Source organism: Ctenopharyngodon idella, chromosome 19 (genome assembly GCF_019924925.1).
Source record: "Ctenopharyngodon idella isolate HZGC_01 chromosome 19, HZGC01, whole genome shotgun sequence".
In the NCBI taxonomy this organism is placed as follows: Eukaryota; Metazoa; Chordata; class Actinopteri; order Cypriniformes; family Xenocyprididae; genus Ctenopharyngodon; species Ctenopharyngodon idella.
In genome coordinates, this window is record NC_067238.1 from 9,144,387 (window position 1) to 9,163,084 (window position 18,698).

At 34.8% G+C, this 18,698-nt stretch overlaps 2 protein-coding genes across 7 annotated transcripts in view; one reads left to right on the forward strand and one right to left on the reverse strand.

The window, feature by feature from the left end:
* Positions 1-1,121: 1,121 nt before the first annotated feature.
* satb1a (SATB homeobox 1a) lies at positions 1,122-13,573 on the reverse strand. Of its 4 annotated transcripts, none has more exons than XM_051873580.1 (11): positions 13,250-13,573; positions 12,464-12,615; positions 12,202-12,378; positions 10,673-10,799; positions 10,185-10,308; positions 9,635-9,746; positions 7,560-7,942; positions 5,736-5,930; positions 5,416-5,571; positions 2,936-3,133; positions 1,122-2,749 (listed from the first exon to the last, which is right to left on the reverse strand). In XM_051873580.1, exons 2-11 carry the CDS (start codon positions 12,564-12,566, stop codon positions 2,183-2,185), a joined length of 2,142 nt encoding a protein of 713 aa, XP_051729540.1. In that variant the 5' UTR covers positions 12,567-12,615; positions 13,250-13,573; the 3' UTR covers positions 1,122-2,182. The 4 variants fall into 4 exon arrangements, with proteins under 4 accessions (XP_051729540.1, XP_051729538.1, XP_051729539.1 ...); XM_051873578.1 differs by having other exon boundaries at positions 12,464-12,665; XM_051873579.1 differs by having other exon boundaries at positions 13,241-13,572.
* A 4,400-nt stretch (positions 13,574-17,973) lies between these two features.
* The window catches only part of kcnh8 (potassium voltage-gated channel, subfamily H (eag-related), member 8), a 73,420-nt gene continuing 72,695 nt past the window's right edge, over positions 17,974-18,698 (forward strand). For all 3 annotated transcript variants that reach the window (XM_051873217.1, XM_051873218.1, XM_051873219.1), the window contains exon 1: positions 17,974-18,181. In XM_051873217.1, coding sequence (XP_051729177.1) covers positions 18,106-18,181 — 76 coding nt within the window. In that variant the 5' untranslated portion in view covers positions 17,974-18,105. The remainder of the gene's footprint in view (positions 18,182-18,698) is intronic.

The window sequence follows — 18,698 nt, forward strand, 5'->3', positions numbered from 1 at the left end:
AGCTGAGGGTAAAGGTGATGGACTGGCCAAGCATGTCTCCAGACCTAAACCCTATTGAGCATCTGTGGGGCATCCTCAAATGGAAGGTGGAGGAGCGCAAGGTCTCTAACATCCACCAGTTCCGTGACGTCGTCATGGAGGAGTGGAAGAGGACTCCAGTGGCAACCTGTGAAGCTCTGGTGAACTCCATGCCCAAGAGGGTTAAGGCAGTGCTGGAAAATAATGGTGGCCACACAAAATATTGACACTTTGGGCCCAATTTGGACATTTTCACTTAGGGGTGTACTCACTTTTGTGGCCAGCGGTTTAGACATTAATGGCTGTGTGTTGAGTTATTTTGAGGGGACAGCAAATTTACACTGTCATTTCTTCAGTGTTGTCACATGAAAGGATATAATAAAATATTTACAAAAATGTGAGGGGTGTACTCACTTCTGTGAGATACTGTGTGTGTGTGTGTGTGTGTATATATATATATATATATATATATACATATTCTTTTTAGAATGTTCCTCTAATTTTTAAACAATGTTCCACTCTACTCTTTGTCAACACTGTCAGATATTTATGAAAACATTTGTGAAATTGGACAATATCAAAGTTAGTGGGATTTTTAGATATTTTCCTTCATTTTAAGTAGATCGTGTTAGTATGAAGTAATAAAATGTCTCTTGTATTTAATACAAGTGTGAAATAAAAAAAATTAAAAATTAAAAAAAGGTTACTTTGTCAATACTGCAAGATTTTTTGACTGCTGACAATTCAATAGATGTAGTTTAAATTCAGTTAGAAACCTCCTGTATTCACAATTCATTCATTCCCCATTCATTGTCAATATTAATATTATATATTTGACATTTCTTTTTGTAGCAGATTGTGTTGACCCCATATAAAATGATATATGTGAGAAAATGGAAGCAGCAGGTGGTGAGAGAGTCTGAATAATTAAAAAGTAAAACTCAATTTAAGATGGTAAGAAAATGCTTAGGGCAACAGCATTGTCAGTTCTAACACTAATTAGTATAAAAATGAAGTTATAATCGAGAACACCATCACTGTAAACATCCATATGAAGGCTATTTTCATTCTGCTTTTTGAATAAAATGGCTTTAAACATAATGAACAAAAACAAACACTACAGATTTATTGTAATTCATTAGAGAGAGAATTATTCACTGTAATTCAAAGTGCTGTTTCTATTGTGTTTTGTTCTATTGACAATAATACAGTAATGTGCTGTTTGCTTCTAAACATATAATACATCGCCGTTTCAGGGTCTCCAGCAACAGTCTTTTAAAAGACAACACTGCCTGGCTGAATATGCCACCATTAACACTGATTGACATTGCCTGTCTGCAGAGATACAGTTGAGGATTTGGGCAGAAAACGAGCCAGCCAATAAATAATGCTACTATAAAAATTGCAAATCATATTCATTTAGGGGTGTAAATATTTTGTTAACAACAATTCAATTGCAATTCTTTCCTAAATTATGTAATACATTTTGATGTTAGACATCAACATTTTTACACCCCTAATATTAATAGAACATTTATTTAGAAATAAGAACAGTGATGTTTAATTTATGCTTTCCGTGGCATGTCCGTTGAGAAATCCTCAAAATTCCATCTCTATAGTCCATCCAAAGTATGAGGTTTTAGCAAAACACCTTGTGCATAAAGGCACAACCATAAATAGGCTACATTTAAATTACCCGGAATTCATTGCGGTTTATTTGTTTAAATTGGATTTAATACACTACAGTTCAAAGGTTTGGGGTTGGAAAGATTTTTGAATGTTTTTTTACGGTTTTTATGCTCACCCAGGCTTTATTTATTTGATTAAAAATACAGTAAAGACAGCAATATTGTGAAATATTATTAGAATTTAGTCTTCAGTGTCATATGATCCTTCAGAAATCATTCTAATATGCTCATTTAAAATGCTGAAAACAGTTGTGCTGCTTAATATTGTTGTGAAAACTGTGATACATTTTTATTTCAGGATTCCAGATGAATAGAAAGTTCAAAAGGGCAGTTTTTTTCTTAATGGAAACATTCTGTCACATTATAAATTTCTTTAGTGTCACTTTTGAGCTATTTAATATGTCCATGCTGAATAAAAGTATTACTTTTACTCAAACAAAATGACCCCAAACTTTTAAACTGTAGTGTATGTATTTTTAGGAGTTTATGAATTGGCAATAGGCGGGGCTATCATCGTGCTCCTCCTTACATGGAAGCTCCTCCTCTTCTTTAATAGTAATGATAAAACGAGTTTGTGTAGCTGCATTCTGCTCCACCACACCAATGTCTTGTTTCCCTGTCATCATGTTTTCATTTGCCTTCTCATCTTTTTCCATTGTATCCCTGCATTCTTCTTCTGCCTCCATGTAATCATCTTCACTTTCCTCAATCACTCTTTCTCTGCAGTTGTCCTGTTCTTCCTGTCTAAGCCAGTTGTGACCATTGAAAAAGCTGAGAACAGCCTCTTTGGCTACACCCAGTTGAGCAGATAGTGTATGAATGGCCTCTTGATCTGGATGTAGTCCCACTTCCTGAATGAAACTCTGCAGGATTGCATAGGCTTCTGGTGGTAACGACCTGCCGCCAAGATTTGGGCCCATTTGAGAATCTCTGAGACCTCCAGTGATGAGATGGTGCTGGAGGAAGGGTTGATGGTGCTGAGGTGGAATTTTATGTAGTTGTTGTTGCTGCTGCTTTAGAGGCACCACGTGTTGTGGTATCACCTTTAGAAAATAAATACATATATAAGGTAAATAATTATGAAAGCGAACACATCACAAACCAACAATTTTGACGAATTGTGGCTAATTTGATATATTATGAACTATATAAGTGAAATTAAACTATAATGTACAGTCAGCAGTTGGATATTCATAATGTACAGTAATTGTTCGTGTGTGAGCCCTCACTTGCAGTTGTTCAGTCAGGGGTCTTGTGTGTTTTTCTGAGTAGTATGTCTGCCCAGTATTGCTCTCTTGGTCATATATAACATCTCGCTCTGATTGGCTGAGATTTAGAAACTGGCGAATCAAAGACAGATTTTCCCATAGTGTACGATTCTGAGGAGAAGGCTCCTCCTTCCAGCGCAGGAGCTCACACAGCCAGCCCTAATACAGAGACACAAAAATAGTGGGGTTTAAACATCTCAGACAATGTTGAAAATCTGATTCAAAGTCTAATTTAAACCTGGTGATTAATGTAATGTTTTAGGATTATGAACAATTTAAAATGAGAAAATATTTTGATATAAAATGAATAAGAAATATTTAATTTATGCTTTCCGTGGCATAAATATTTAAATATATAATAAATATTTATATGTAGGAGATAAATATTTAATTTTCAAGAAATATTTAAAGTTCTGCAGTATTTCTAGGTCACTAGTCAAATAAGCACATTTGTGACATTAACCATGTGAATGCCTTCATGTTCAAAATGTAAGTTTTTCAAATTCTCTCTCAAATTGTTATGCTGATAATTTAATTTGTAATGGGAAAAAATGCAAAAGAAAAGCATTTCCACAAGTGTTTTAGACTTTTGGACCCCACTGTACATATTTTCTCATAAACTTGGAAGGGATACTAATTATTTTTATTGCATTCAAGGTATATACTGTAGTGACCAAAAGTGATGTCTGGCCTTGGAAAACTGACATCTTCACCCTTTATTCAAATATTATTAAAAATTTGTTAAAGATTTTTGTAAGCATATTGCATAGTTGTGCTTGGAGTCAGTTGTTTTATTTGTATTAAAGAAATGAAGCATACATTTTGCAGACAAGGCTGTCATACAAATAAAATAATGAACATCTGCAAAAACAAGAGAGAACGAATTAAATATAAATAGCTGATTATGCTGTTGTCAATGTATGCTTTTTCCCGTGAGCTTTTTGTTTTTCTATACATTTTTTGTATAGGAAAATAAAACCTTTAGCTTTGCCATTTTCACCAAATAATTTTGTCAGATAAATACCTTGACTAGGCATGTGACGGTATCAAATTTTCATGTTGCGATTAATTGCTGAAGCTTTATCACGGTATAATCACGATATTGAAATAAGTTGCAAAAAAAAAAAGTGTTGTTTAAGAACTCTTTTTGTAATAACAAAAACTCTGAATGTTTAAAAACAATAATACAATACACAAAAAATAAAGTAAAAATTTCAAACAGATTAAAGTGCAAAAGAATTAGGCTATAAAGAACAACAGGTAACACTTTACAATAAGGTCTCATTATTTAATGCATTAACTAAGATTGAGCAATAGCTACATTTGTTACAGAGAGTATTATTTTTTGTTAATGTTAGTTAAGAAATACAACTGATCATTGTTAGTTTTATCTCAGGTAATGTTATTAGTAATGTTATTAAACAGTAACTAAGAAATTAACATTAACTAAGAATAATTAATGCTTTATAAGTATTTTTCATTGTCAGTTTAATAATAATGAATTAACATGTTAACTAATGAAGCCGTATGTCTCAAAGTTTTACTGAAAAATAACAAATAATCAGAACATTTCTAATCATTAGGGCATGTTGTAGTCCAAATTAAAATATAAAAATGTTTAAGTTTGAAAATAAATAGCCTATTACGTCTTTAAGTATTTGGTGCTGTGATGAACAACATTGAGATTACAAAAAAAAAAAAAATGAATGGCTGAAGCATTTTGAAAACGTCTCTAGCGCAGTTGCTTTGTTTGCGGGGTTTCCGGGGTAACCCCTGCATTTCTGCTGTTCCATCAGCGCCCTCTGCTGTCAGAGAGTGAACGTGCACTTTCATTCAGCGCGTCTCCTTCACTCGTTCCGCCATGTGCTTCGCGTGCACGTTGGGCTTGTTTACTGAGCGCGTGTCCCTTTGACGCAGAATACAGCGGTGTTGTGCATTTTATACGGTTGATGGGGAAAGTATTCTTAAATGCATTATAAAAATTTTAATAATTGGTAATAAATTATTATTTACGGTATTTTGAAGTGCCCACGATAACAATATCATGCATATTCATTATCGTGATATATCGCTTTACCGAATATCGGCACATGTCTAACCTTGACCAAGTGTTTTGTTCTTCCCTTCATATTTAAAATATTTAAAAAAAAATATATATATATATTTTCCTCATATTTTGATAGTTTAATCGGTCATTAAATAGAAATATCCCCTCCGGACATCACTTTTGGCCACTACTGTACATGTCTATTAGTCTTTGCATTCAAAATATATATATATATTATTATACATTTAAATATGTTTAAAATGAATATATACCTTGAATGCAGTGTAAGTCACTTTGAATAAAAGCATCTGCCAAATGCATAAATGTCTTGTAAGATGTAATGTTTTTTTTCCTGTTTATTAGAGATTTATTGTGCACATGCACAAACATGTACCTGACTCTTGGCTGCAGAGACTTTTGCAAACAAGGCCTGTGACACTTTGGCTCGTCTCATTTCCTGTTGTATTTCATCATAGATTCCGTAGTTGATTCCAGAATCATCGCATTCCACTTTCACTACAATCTCCTTGGAAACAGGTGAAAGTTTTGCCTGTAGTGAAAGATTTTTTTTATGACAAACAAACATAGTTATAGACATTAACAAATTGCACTTATTATTATTATTATTATTAATGTATCTGCACTATCTATTGAGATTATAGCACATGCTAATTTGCATCTCAGTTCCATAATTAAATTTAAGTGACAGTGAACCTGAATGGGCAGAGGTGAGCTGGTATTGGTGTTGTAGGTAGTGTTGAGGTTACGCTCTCTTTCCTCCAGATAGATGGAGTCCCTCTGGCTCTGTGGCAGTTGCAGGAAGGCCTGCATGGCTCTAAGGTTAACTAAAAGAGACTGAGACGCGCACCGTGGGTCTTCTTCCTTGCGCAAGATCTCCGACAGCAGGCCCTTTTGCAAAACATCATTTACATTTAATCATTTAGCAGATGCTTTTATCCACAGCGACATACAAATGAGAAGTCCCAGTTAGTCTAGCATAGTACACGTTTTTGTTTGTTTTTGCACACTTAAATATGTGCACAGATATACAAGATTTAAGAGTTATGTACACACACAACTAAAAATTATATGATAAAACTGTAATATATAATAGAAATAGAATAGAAATATATATATATATATATATATATATATATATATTTATTTATTTATTAGATATAATATTAATATATATATTAGAAACCTCTACTAAAAAGGGGGAAAAAAAGAGTTAAGGCCCGTTAACAACAAGGACGATAACTATGAAGATAAAAATATAGTTTTAAAAATCATTTTAAATGTAAAAGAATAGTAGAGTTAGCACACCAACTATAACGATACCAGCATAGAAAAACTATATTGTTGGAATCACTTTCACAACGATTTGTTCCAGATGATTAACAGCAAATCAGAATCCATCTGCTTTAAAGAGCTCAAGCATTTAAAGTGGCAGTTGACATAACTGCAGCGCAGCATGCTTATAATAAACTGAACGATACTGTCACTGGTGTGGATGCCAAAAAGTGGACGTGTTGGGGAAAGTTACTTTTAAAAGTAATGCATTACAAAATTTTGTTACTCCCTAAAAATTTAACTAATTGCATTACTTTTTATGGAAAGTAATGCGTTACATTACTTTTGTGTTACTTTTTCTCACCTGGTTATATTTTTGGAAAATGTAAAGACCCTTTCACACCAAAAGTGAAATGAATAAGCCTCAGGCTGAAAGAAATGCAAATTCATGCTTGTACAGTAGATGGCACAGTTTAAAACACCATTCTGCTGTTCTGCTATTCTGGACTGAAGAAGAATAGAATGCAGGAGAAGCAAGAAACATGTTTACTTCAGCAATAAAAAAATTAAACACAAATGTGATGTTTATCTAAAGTAATTTTTCCTTAATTAGTATGGTTGAAGTGGATCACCAAAGGTCAGCAGCAAAGATATTGGTTGATAAAGTGAGATTAAATACATAAAGTATATTTGTGTAATTTATTATATTTAATTATTGCATGTTTGTATAAGATTTTGAGATTGCATTTGCACTTACTCTTGATTTCTGTGAACATAGGGACAGGAGAGCTGTCAGTCAATAAATGGAAAAACACTTGCGTTATTTATTTGAAAAAGTAACTCAGATATTTTGTTGTAAATTTAAAAGTAATGTGTTACTTTACTAGTTACTTGAAAAAAGTAATCTGATTACGTAACTCAAGTTACTTGTAATGGGTTACCCCATCACTGGTGGACGCTAATATGGCTATTGTTTTAGTTATCTTTGTAGTTATCATTCTTGGTGTGAATAGGCCTTTACAACCTTACAAGACAGTACATTTACGCATTTGACAGACACTTTTTTTTTACATTGCATTCATTTATGGCATGGTGTATGGCATATACATTTCATACACATTTTAATGCAATATATATTTATATGAATTGAGGGAATGCAAAAACTAATATAAATGCATATGCCTTGAATGCATATAATATAGAGATTTAGCAGTAATTCTGCTGCATGAAATTCTACCATGTTACCTGAGTCCTGTTAATGGCCACTCGTGCAAACACCGCTTGGGAAACCCCCGCCCTCTTCAACTCCTCACGCACCCAATGATAAATTTCAGGTGACACGTCGGTGACAGGTGAGGGACACTGAGTTACTGTGGGTGGGGACACATTGCATTTTGGAGGAGTCCGTAGTGGTGCAGGATGAGGCCCGTGTGAGTGTGTGTGAGCGTGTGTGAGAAATTGAGACATGGCATGCTGCTGTGAGAGGAGCTGAGCCATGACTAGACCAGGCATTCCAGCCTGCATCTGGACAACACCACGTGACTCCGCCCCACTGCCTTCCATTGGTTGCTGGTACATTGTGGGCTGGCTGGAAGATGAGGGTTGGCTGCAGTGCCTGTTCATGTCACCTGAGGGGAAGTAAAAATCTTTAGTGACTCAATATTCATATTAAATCACTGGGGCCTGTTTAAAATTTACAGCCAAAATCATCTTATTTACAGTAGAAGTTTAGTTGCTGTCTCAGCTTATCATATATGCAGTTATTTTAATTTACTAAACTACCGTTGCAAAGTTTGGGGTCAGTAGGTTTTTTTTTTTGTAAAGAAATTATTACTTTTATTCAGCAAGGATGCATTACATTGATCAAAAGTGACAGTAAAGACACATTTACATTACATACAAGATTTCCATTTCAAATAAATGCTGTTTTTGAACTTTCATTAAAGGGTTAGTTCACCCAAAAATGAAAATTCTGTCATTAATTACTCACCCTCATGTCGTTCCACACACATAAGATCTTTGTTCATCTTCAGAACACAAATTAAGATATTTTTCATAAAATCCGATGGCTCAGTGAGGCCTGCATTGACAGCAAGATAATTAACACTTTCAATGCCCAGAAAGCTACTAAAGACGTATTTAAAACAGTTCATGTGACTACAGTGGTTCAACCTTAATGTTATGAAGTGACGAGAATACTTTTTGTGCACCAAAAAAACAAATAACGACTTTATTCAACAATACTGTATCTAGTAATGGCCGATTTCAAAACACTTCAAAGTTTTATGAATCTTTTGTTTCGAATCAGTGGTTCGAAGTCATGCCCCCCAGTGGTGAACCATTGAAATTTCGAAACAGTTATGATGTAACAAAGCCTTGTTTACTGAAATCACGTGACACGTGGCAGTTTGGTACACGTTCCGAACCACTGATTTGAAACAAAAGATTCGTAAAGCTTCAAAGCTTCATGAAGCAGTGTTTTGAAATCGTCCATCACTAGATATTGTTTAATAAAGTCGTTATTTGTTTTTTTTGGTGCACAAAGTTTTCTCGTCACTTCATAACATTAAGGTTGAACCACTGTAGACACATGAACTGTTTTAAATACGTCTTTAGTACCTTTCTGGGCATTGAAAGTGTTAATTGTCTTGCTGTCAATGCAGGCCTCACTGAGCCATCGGATTTTATGAAAAATATCTTAATTTGTGTTTCGAAGATGAACAAAGGTCTTACGGGTGTGGAACGACATGAGGGTGAGTAATTAATGACAGAATTTTCATTTTTGGGTGAACTAACCCTTTAATGAATCCTTTCAAAAATGTAGCACAGTTTCCACAAAAATATGAAGAAATATGAACTGTTTTCAAAAATGATAATAAGAAATGTTACTTGAGCACCAAATCAGCATATTAGAATAACATTTTAAGGACACTGAAGACTGGAGTAATGATGCTGAAAATTCAGCTTTACCATCACATGAATAAATTATATTTTAAAATATATTCAAATAGAAAACAGTTCTTTTAAATTGTAATAATATTTCACAAAATTACTGTTTTTAATCAAATAAATGCAGAATCGGTGAGAAAAAGAGACTTAAAAAAAATGCACTGACCCCAAAGTTTGGAACAGTAGTGAGTTTATGAACAACAATTTGTAATACCTTTGTAACAACTACTATAGTAACTAATGTTAATGAATTAAACCTTACTGTAAATTGTTACCCAAAAAACAAAACAAAACTACTACAAGAACAAAGAGCTGTAAGTATGTGCATATATGAGCTACATTTAGAAAACATATAGTAAGTTGCTACTCGCCCATCATAGATTTTGCCCTCTTGTAGTGTTTGTACCACTGGCCAAACTCCTGACATCTCGCAGCAGAGATGCTGGCGTAGTATGTGCCATTTACCACTGATGAAATCATGCTCTTTCAAAGAAAAAGACAAGACAAGTCAATGTGTGTTCATGTGCATGCAAAAAGTGACAGTAACAGGAATTTAGTAATTAGATATACTGAATTAGACTTTGAAGTGTGGCTTGGAACTGACTAAATGTGTCCAGAAAGGATGTGCTAAAGGTTTTTGTCTCCTTGCTAAATAGATTTAATAGCTGGTTCTCAAACTAGGGATGGATCTTAATGGTAGGGTGTATTCTTCAATGGAGTGTGCTTCTTTGATCATAGTTCTGCTCTTTAACCATGAAATATAAGGCGATTAACCCTATTTTATTCTATAGCTATATGCAATTAAGCTATGTGTGTTCACGTTAGTATACATGTTACAGTATATGGATGGTGTACTGCAAAAAAAAAAAAAAAAAAGTGTATAGTGTCTAACTGTGTACAAATTTAGTTGTGAACGTGTACCTGAGATAATGGACACTCTTTAGCCAGTGTGCTCTGATTCATCTCTTTCAGCAGCTCCTTTAGGGCATTTCTGACAGTAGAATGAGTCCACTGCTCAGCAGGTAAATCCTCTAATTTAGAAACACTGAGAGAGAGAGAGAGAGAGAGAGAGAGAGAGAGAGAGAGAGAGAGAGAGAGAATGCGTGAGTCAGTGAGAAATAAAAACAGTGTACTGCAATAATTAATTACACTGTGGGACATTAATCACAAATAATTATTATTTCACAAATAGCTATATTATTATGTGTTTATCCTCAAAACTTTAATAACTATAATAACTTTTAATAATTTTGAAATTAGCTTTAATACTAAATTACCTGTGAAATATTAATCATCATAAATCAAAACAGCTTTAATTCTCAGAGAGTAGTTCATCATTCTGAGAAGCTTGTTTGCTAAAGCCCAGAGACAAATATGACACTCAAAGTAAATGTGTGTGAATGTTGTACCTGTGTAGCTTTATTCTTAAGGTGATGACATGGTAAAGGTCTTCTAGCATGTCTCCTACTGTTGCGTCAGAGGTGTCTGTCACAGTGGACAGAGCCACAGGGTTCCAATGGCCAACTTGAACTTGACCTAAAGCAGACATTAATATTATTACAATATATAACTACTATATATGATCGTAATATAGTTCCTGACCCCCTAGTTCCTTTTCTTTATCTGGATTCTGGAGTTGTTTTTTTGTTATCGTTGCTGCTTATTTTTATTTTCTGACAACTTTCTGAGCTTTTTGATCTTGACCAAGTTCTCTCATTTACCATCAGCTTTCTGCACTTTCTTCTCTATTCTTCCTTTAACATCTTGTACCTCCTAACATTACATATTTTTCATTACTTAATTGTTGTATCAAATAAGCAAATTATGTATCAGAGTTAAAGGCATAAGCATTAAAAAATAAAATTCTTACACATAAGGCCAATATGTTATGTTAAAAACCAAAAAAAAAAAAACATTTAGAACATGTTAACTTGACCACAAAAACATTTTTGCAATGTTGATGCATTTTATTTATTGTGTAATTTAATTGTGCAGTCTTTTTAATGTTTAAATGGCCATTTAAAATGTATCAAAGTACAATATCAATTAGATATAATTAGTGGAAATAGTTTGTATTACAAGTACGCTGCTGTTCAGAGGTGGGGGGGAAAGATTTTTTTTTTTAATTAATATTTTTAATTAGCAAGGATGCATCAAATTGATGAAAATTGATAGTAAAGATATATAATGTTACAGAAGATTTCTATTTTTACAAAATTCTGTTCTTTTGAACTTTATTCATCACAGAATCCTGGACAAATGTATCACATTGTCCACAAAAATAGCAGCACAACTGTTTACAGAATTGATAATACTAAGAAATGTTCTTGAGCACCAAATCAGCATATTAAAGTGATAGTTCACTCAAAAATGAAAATTGTCACATTTACTCACCCTCAAGTAGTTCTAAACCTGTATGAGTTTCTTTGTTCTGTTGAACACAAAGGAAGATATTTGAAAGAATGTCAGTAACCGAACAGATCTCGCCCCCCATTTACTACCATAGTAGGAAAAATAAATACTATGGTATTCAATGGGGGGTGAGATCTGTTTGGTTACTGACATTCTTACAAATATCTCATACTGGTTTGGGTGAGTAAATAATGACAGAATTTTCATTTTTGGGTGAATTATCCCTTTAAAATACAGCTTTGCCAACACAGGGGTAAATTATACTTTAAAATATATTAAAACAGTTATTTTAAATTGTTAAAATAATTCACAAGTACTGTTTTTTCTGTGTTTTTTAATTCAATATGCCTTGGTGAGCATAAGAGACTTATTTCCAAAATATTTAAAAAAAATTGAATTTTGAATGGTAGTTTGTGTGTAATGATAAAGGCAGATTTTTTTTAGTCCCAGTCCACTCCATCCCTTTCCTTCAGGCTTACAAATTCAACTTGAATTGAGCATAAATTATTCATTAGTGCGTGTGTACCTGTAGCCAGAGCCGCTGCGGTGTGTGTGTATCCCAGCTCTTGCAGTGCAGCCTCTGTAATCTGGCTGAACAGCAGGTCTCTCTTCAACAGAACAAATTCTGCATGCTCCGTCCTCTTCCTCTCTGAGGGTGGGACATCACTCTGCTCCACCAGACAGAACACAGGAAGCAGACTGCCTGTGTTGACAGAAAGAAGAATATGATCACTCAGACATCTTATGAGCAGACATGGCCCTGTATCTGTATGTCTGTGAATGGATACCTTTCCTCCTGTTAGTGTGTGATGGTGTTGTTTGTTTGGAGGCCAGGCTCACAGGTGTGACTCCAGGTACAGGTAGATCTCTTGAATTCTCCATACGGGCCATTTTACAGGGAGGATAAGAGGGTTCACACAGGACCGGCCCCTGGGTGCTACTAGTGGTAGCCAAATGGTCCATCATTATTTTTATACTCAGCTCTCACAACTACAGAAAATAATAGCAAGAGAGATGCTTTGGAGCTACTCTATCTTTATAAACATACATGTATATCCCAGTCCACTCCATCCCTGTCCTTCAGGCTTACATATTCAAATTGCACTGAGCGTAAATTATTCATTAATATGTGTGTGTGTGTGTGTATGTGTATGTGTATTATATATATATATTATATACACACTGCAGAACCAACCCTGCTGAACAAAACCATTTTAAACAAGCATAAGTGCCTATTAAACCACCCCGACCAGGCTCGGAGACCTGCTAAACCCAGTAAACCAGCTTAGGATGGTTTAAGATGGACAGGCTGGTCCTTCTAGACAAGGGTTGGGTACTTTTTTGGCTGGTCAGGCTGGGAGACTTTCCTCACAGCTAAACCAGCTTGGCCAGGCAGGTAGACCATATTAAATAACCAACTACGACTAGCAAACCATCTTAGGTTGGTTTTAGATGTTTTTGTTCAGCCGTGAAGCGCTGCTACAGGTGCTGCATATATGCCCAAACTGTGACACATCATGGTCTCGTATTTCTTCTTCCTCTGCCATATTATTTCAGTCACTTACTTTACTTACTGCAGTACCGTTTTCCGGTGGTTTATAATCCTCCAGACGAGTATCCGAACATGCCGACAGATCGAGCGCGCGTCCCAGGATCGCTCACAAACAAAAACACTGGCTCCAGAATCAACGCTATGGTCCGGGGACAAGAGACAAGAGAGCGGGTTTATTTCATGAAGAAATGTTTTTGTTCTTAGTAAACGGGAAAATCAGACCCATTAAAATCAATAAAATGAGGGTTACAGCGAGGAAGAACGGTTCGTATAATATAATGTGCAAACACAGATCCGTAATTAAATCTCTAGGCGGCCCCACAAAGCATTATCAATGTGATGTCACCAGATGCGGACCAATCTGCTTCTAGCGGAAGTGGTTTCTCATAGAATACATGATTATTGAAGTATGGCAAGCCATTTCAACATTTAATATTTGATGTCCTAAGCTTTATTTGAGTTTTGACTGGTCAAAACTCTTATTTTCAGATATATGATCTACAACTTTAACTAGTTATACATTTCCATTTGCTTACATCGGAAAGAGGAGTGCTGTGAAAAAGTAAGTACAGCCATTAAATGTTTTGTCCTTTTTCAACATATGTAGCCTTACAGATATTAGAAAGTATTATTTTTGGACAGTATCGATGGGTGAAGGTGATATAATTTAACAAATAGCAATTGAGGTTTAAATAAGCATAGGCTACTTTTTTTTCTTTTTAACGATGTTCTATTAATTTGCGCTTGATTGTAGGCCTAATTGTAGTCACTTAATGATGAATGTTGGGATGTACTAACTTGTACAGAAGAAATTGGAATTTATGTTTTAACTTTATCCCAATTGTTAGTTGTTAAATTATGTTGCATTACACTACCGTTCAAAACGTTACACTATTTTAAGATGTCCTTGCATATACTCATTGTAATTATACATTTAAGTATGAGTAATTTTAACAACATTTACTTACTATAGGGTTAGGGTTTGGTGTAGGGGTAGTTGCATGTACTGTAGGCCTACATAATTTTTACTGCTATTACTTTAGTAATTACATGTAAAGCGTAATAAAGACCCTGTAAAATAAAATGAAGTGTTGTTTTTAATGAAAGTAATCCCTTTTTTATTTTGTTTATTTAACAGGGACCATGAACAACACAGTTGTGGCAAAGTTAGCTATAAAAGTTAATTTGCATCTTCGGTCCCTGCAGGGATGCATTAATTTGATCAAAAGTGACATTAAATACATTTATAATGTTAAAAGGATTTTAAATATATTAAAAGAGATTTTAAATATTAAAATATATTAATAATATATTATTATATTAACTATTAAATATATATAAAAAATTAAGTTATTTTGAACTTTTAGTACAGAATGCCGAAACAAATGTATCACGGTTTCCAAAAAAAAAAAAAAAAAAGCAGCACAACTGTTTTCAACATTGATAATAATAAGAAATGTTTCTTAAACACCAAATCAGCATATTAGACTGATTTCTGAAGGATCATGCGACACTGAAGACTGGAGTAATGATGCTGAAAATTCAGCTTTGCAATCACAGGACAACAATTATTTTAAAGTCAACTTACTTTCAGCAGTCATCATGTACACACTGGTCACAGACACGAAGATGTAACGCCATCATCTTCATTCAGGCCAATGAGAACGCACACGAAAACAAGAGGTGGGATTTATCACTTGAACAAATCATATCCAATCAAAGCGCTATGGACTCACTGCCTCCTCTCACGTGACTTTCCCCCATTCATTCTCAATTACCCCCCACTAAACCCACCGCACGCTGTTTTAACTCAATGAGGACACAGTAGGCAAGCCACCCGCTCTAACTTCACCTGTGCAAAAAAGTCACTCGTTTTTTATAAAGTAACAGTGTCCAACAGCGACACCCGCAGGTTAAGTTACAGGAGGAGGCTTGCCTCTTGCTGTGTCCTCTTTGAGTTAAAACAGAAAGCGTGCGGTGGGTTTAGTGGGCGTTCTCATCGGCCTGAACGAAGATGATGGCGTTTATGTAAGAAAAATATACATATTTAACAAGATATAAAATAAAATATTTAGCTTCCGCCAGACCGCCTTCCGTATTCAACTTACAAAGAAAGTGTAATGTCTTTCACAGTTCAAAATGCTTGCGCAACGTCCTACGCTTTCCGTATTTATCTTGCGAAAAAAGCTGACGCGACGTCAGTTTAGCTTCCTTCCTAAGTTGAATACAGAAGGCGGTCTGGCGGAAGCTAGATATTTAACTTTATAACTTGTTAAATATGGAGAGTTTTCTTACACAAATGCATCGCTTCACTTCAGAAGGCCTTAACCCCCCGGAGCCGTGTGGAGTACCTTTTGCTTAGGATGGATGCACTTTCTTGAGCTTTATACTCATTGGTCCCGTTCACTGCCATTATAAAGCTTAGATGCGTCAGAATATTTATTATTATATCTCTGATTGTGTTCATCAGAAAGAAGAAAGTCATATACACCTAGGATGGCTTGAGGGTAAGTAAAGCTTGGGGTAATTGTCATTTGAAAGTGAACTAATCCTTTAAGACTAATTAAAAAATAAGTAAACAACTCAGTCATTTCACCACTTTATGTTGCGTCAAAACAAAATCCAACTTAAAATGGCCTGAAAATATAATAACTGGGGTTTTTTAGTGAGCAATCAGCTTTGTGAAATTAAAGGTAGCCTACATCTTCATGACCAGTGTGTACAAGCTTGATGACTGCTATAAGTTGACTATTAAAAAGAAAAGCTGAACATAGTTCACAATTAATATATTGTTTAAATTGTTACTGCTTTTAGTTATTATTTTGGAATGTAAAAATGCGTAAAAACTCTAACTTGATTAAATTTATACTTGGTTTTAATAAATAGAACATTACATAGTTATTGCAAAAAATACAAAATAGAATTGTATTTGGTCTCTCTTTTTATGTAGGCCAATGCTTATTTAACCAGGAAAATTAAGAATAACAGACACAAATTTACATTTGATATACAGTATAGAAATAAAAACTTTGCCTTCTCATTTTAAAACACCACTGCACACCACTGATTGATATATATATATGCTGTGAGTAATGGGTGAAAGGCAATACAATGATTGTTGCAGTTGACAAAAACTGTTAATCAGTCTCATCAAGTGATCTCTGTGATTAATGCTTGTTTGCACCTGTACACATGACAGTCACTGTATGTGGCAATCATTCTTTTCCGTAAGCTTAATCATAATGAACGAACGGAGCTTCATTTGTGTCTTTATTTGCATGAGCCTGCATATTTACAACCAAATGAAACACATTCAATATATGATTATTATATAGGCCTATCACAATAAAAACTATTTTCATCATATTTATAAAAGCATGATTTACAAGGACTCTTTCACTACTGTGTTAAGCATGCGTCAATACACAAGAAACAGAGGCAGATATATGATTGGATTATAATAGTTATGTTAATTTGTCAAGTCAGCTCTCCAGTGACTATTCGTATATCAAAGATTACACCACAGCAGTAATGATGATAATATTACCATAATGATAAGAAAATTATTCATAAATCCTCTGTCATGTGACTTTAATGTAAATTGCTATTTATTTGAATGGTGTTTTCAGCGCTGCCTCTACACTTCTGGCAATTGTAAAAAACTCAAATGTGATATTGTGACGGTATGAACAGTAGAGGGCGGCATAGCCTGCTGTGTGTAATGGCTACTTTTAAGAAAGAATCGTCGTCTTCAGTCCTTTTGACCCATGCGAAGTACGATAACCTCTCATTTTTTTGGTCAGCTTTTCGTTCAGCTGTTTTGACTACTTTTATATTTACAACAATCCACTTTTTAATACAGTAGGCCTACTATACAAGTGTATAACTGAAATAGGCTGCGCCAATGTAAACTGGCAAATGAAATCAATAATCTCCTCAAATTGGCGCCTGCATCGACAGTGTTGTGTTTTGCGTGTGTGTGTGTGTGTGTTTAATAGGCTAATCATGTCGTACACAAAATGCAATAATACAGTAGTCTATCTCTCAAACCAGTAACCCAACTGATTAAACTCACTTGCTGCAGGTTTGTAGTAGGCTATATAATTATCAGGCGTACTACACCAGCCATGCTGCCATTGTCTTTTAATTCTTAACAACGTACTGGATAGCCTACTCGTTTGATGTTGTCATTTTTCCACCTTAATATATTGTAGGTAAGTACATGCATATTTGGACGTTGGTGGTGGGTCAGATATCCAACTTTGGGGTGCTTAGATCCTAAATGCTGTATGCAGCCCGCTGAGGCCAGCTGTGTTACTGTATTAACGTGAGGTGAAACACACACTCAAACACCGTGCTCAACGCTGACTGAACTAGGCCATACTGAGAGAATGATTAATTACTTTTATGTTAACAATGCACAAAAGTGGGTAAGGTATGTACTAACATTTAATATTTTTTTCTGAATTTTGAACATTTTATGTAGCATAATTTTGTTTGTTTTATTGTTATATCCCTTACAAAAAATATTTATCATGAGGGAATCAGATTGGCTATATTCCTGAAGAGCATAAAATTGTTGTCTTTTATGTTTACACCATAAGTGGACTGATCTACCTAACGATATTGAGCCCTACAACTGCTTAAATCTCCAATACCGCGCGCCATTTACCTGACGCGCACCTGCGGGCGTCACTCCCCGTAACACGGGCGCGCGCATCCCCATCCGTCCTGCACGCGCGCTTGTGAGGGAGCGGGATCCTTCGTGTCTCAGTCCACTGAAAGCTCAGTTTCACCAGAGTGCTTCAAACTGTCTCTACCTTTGTCTCTGACAACGCCGCGTCACTTTGATGGGGAATTCGATATCAGGGCGGGAAAATGCCTGTTATGAAGGGATTGCTCGCGCCGCAGAACACATTTTTGGATACTATAGCGACGCGTTTTGACGGCACACGTAAGTTATTGCGATGGCATTTTACCTTGTTTGTGGTCAAAAACTATTTTGGGGTTCTAATGAGACGTTTTTTTTCTTGAGCAGAACAGAAAGTCTTTTGTTTGATCGTCAAAGTAAACAAATTTTTGTCAGAATAAGTGCACTGTAAAAATAGTACAGTATATTTACTCCTTAAAATTACGACAGTATATTAAAAGCAGTATGATTAATTAAATACAAATAGGTTTAGAAATGAGCATGTAGGTATAAAATGAGCTTCTTTAAAGCGAATCAAACAACTATTATTTAGCATAATTAACTATTATTAAGCATAACTATTTTGGAATAAAAAAAAACACATAATGCTTATAGCCTAATAGTACTAAATAACAACTTTTGATTTGTAACTCAACTTTATAAGAGCTATGTTTGTTCTTTCTGTTTACATGGTTTTAAATATGTAGTCTACATCATTTCTTTAGCTATGCGAAAGGTGCTTGAAGGTACTGCCAACATCACATGAATAGGCCTACTAAAG

What these genes read in the sequence shown, in the direction of transcription:
- satb1a (XM_051873578.1), bottom strand. Translation starts at nt 12,641, where the DNA reads ATGATGGACCATTTGGCTACCACTAGTAGCACCCAGGGGCCGGTCCTG. An exon ending in TGGCCATTAACAGGACTCAG is followed by an intron (nt 5,931 to 7,559) that starts GTAACATGGTAG and finishes GTTTTGCAAAAG; the next exon opens with GGCCTGCTGTCGGAGATCTT. An exon ending in TCTCTGCAGCCAAGAGTCAG is followed by an intron (nt 3,134 to 5,415) that starts GTACATGTTTGT and finishes TCTCTGTATTAG; the next exon opens with GGCTGGCTGTGTGAGCTCCT.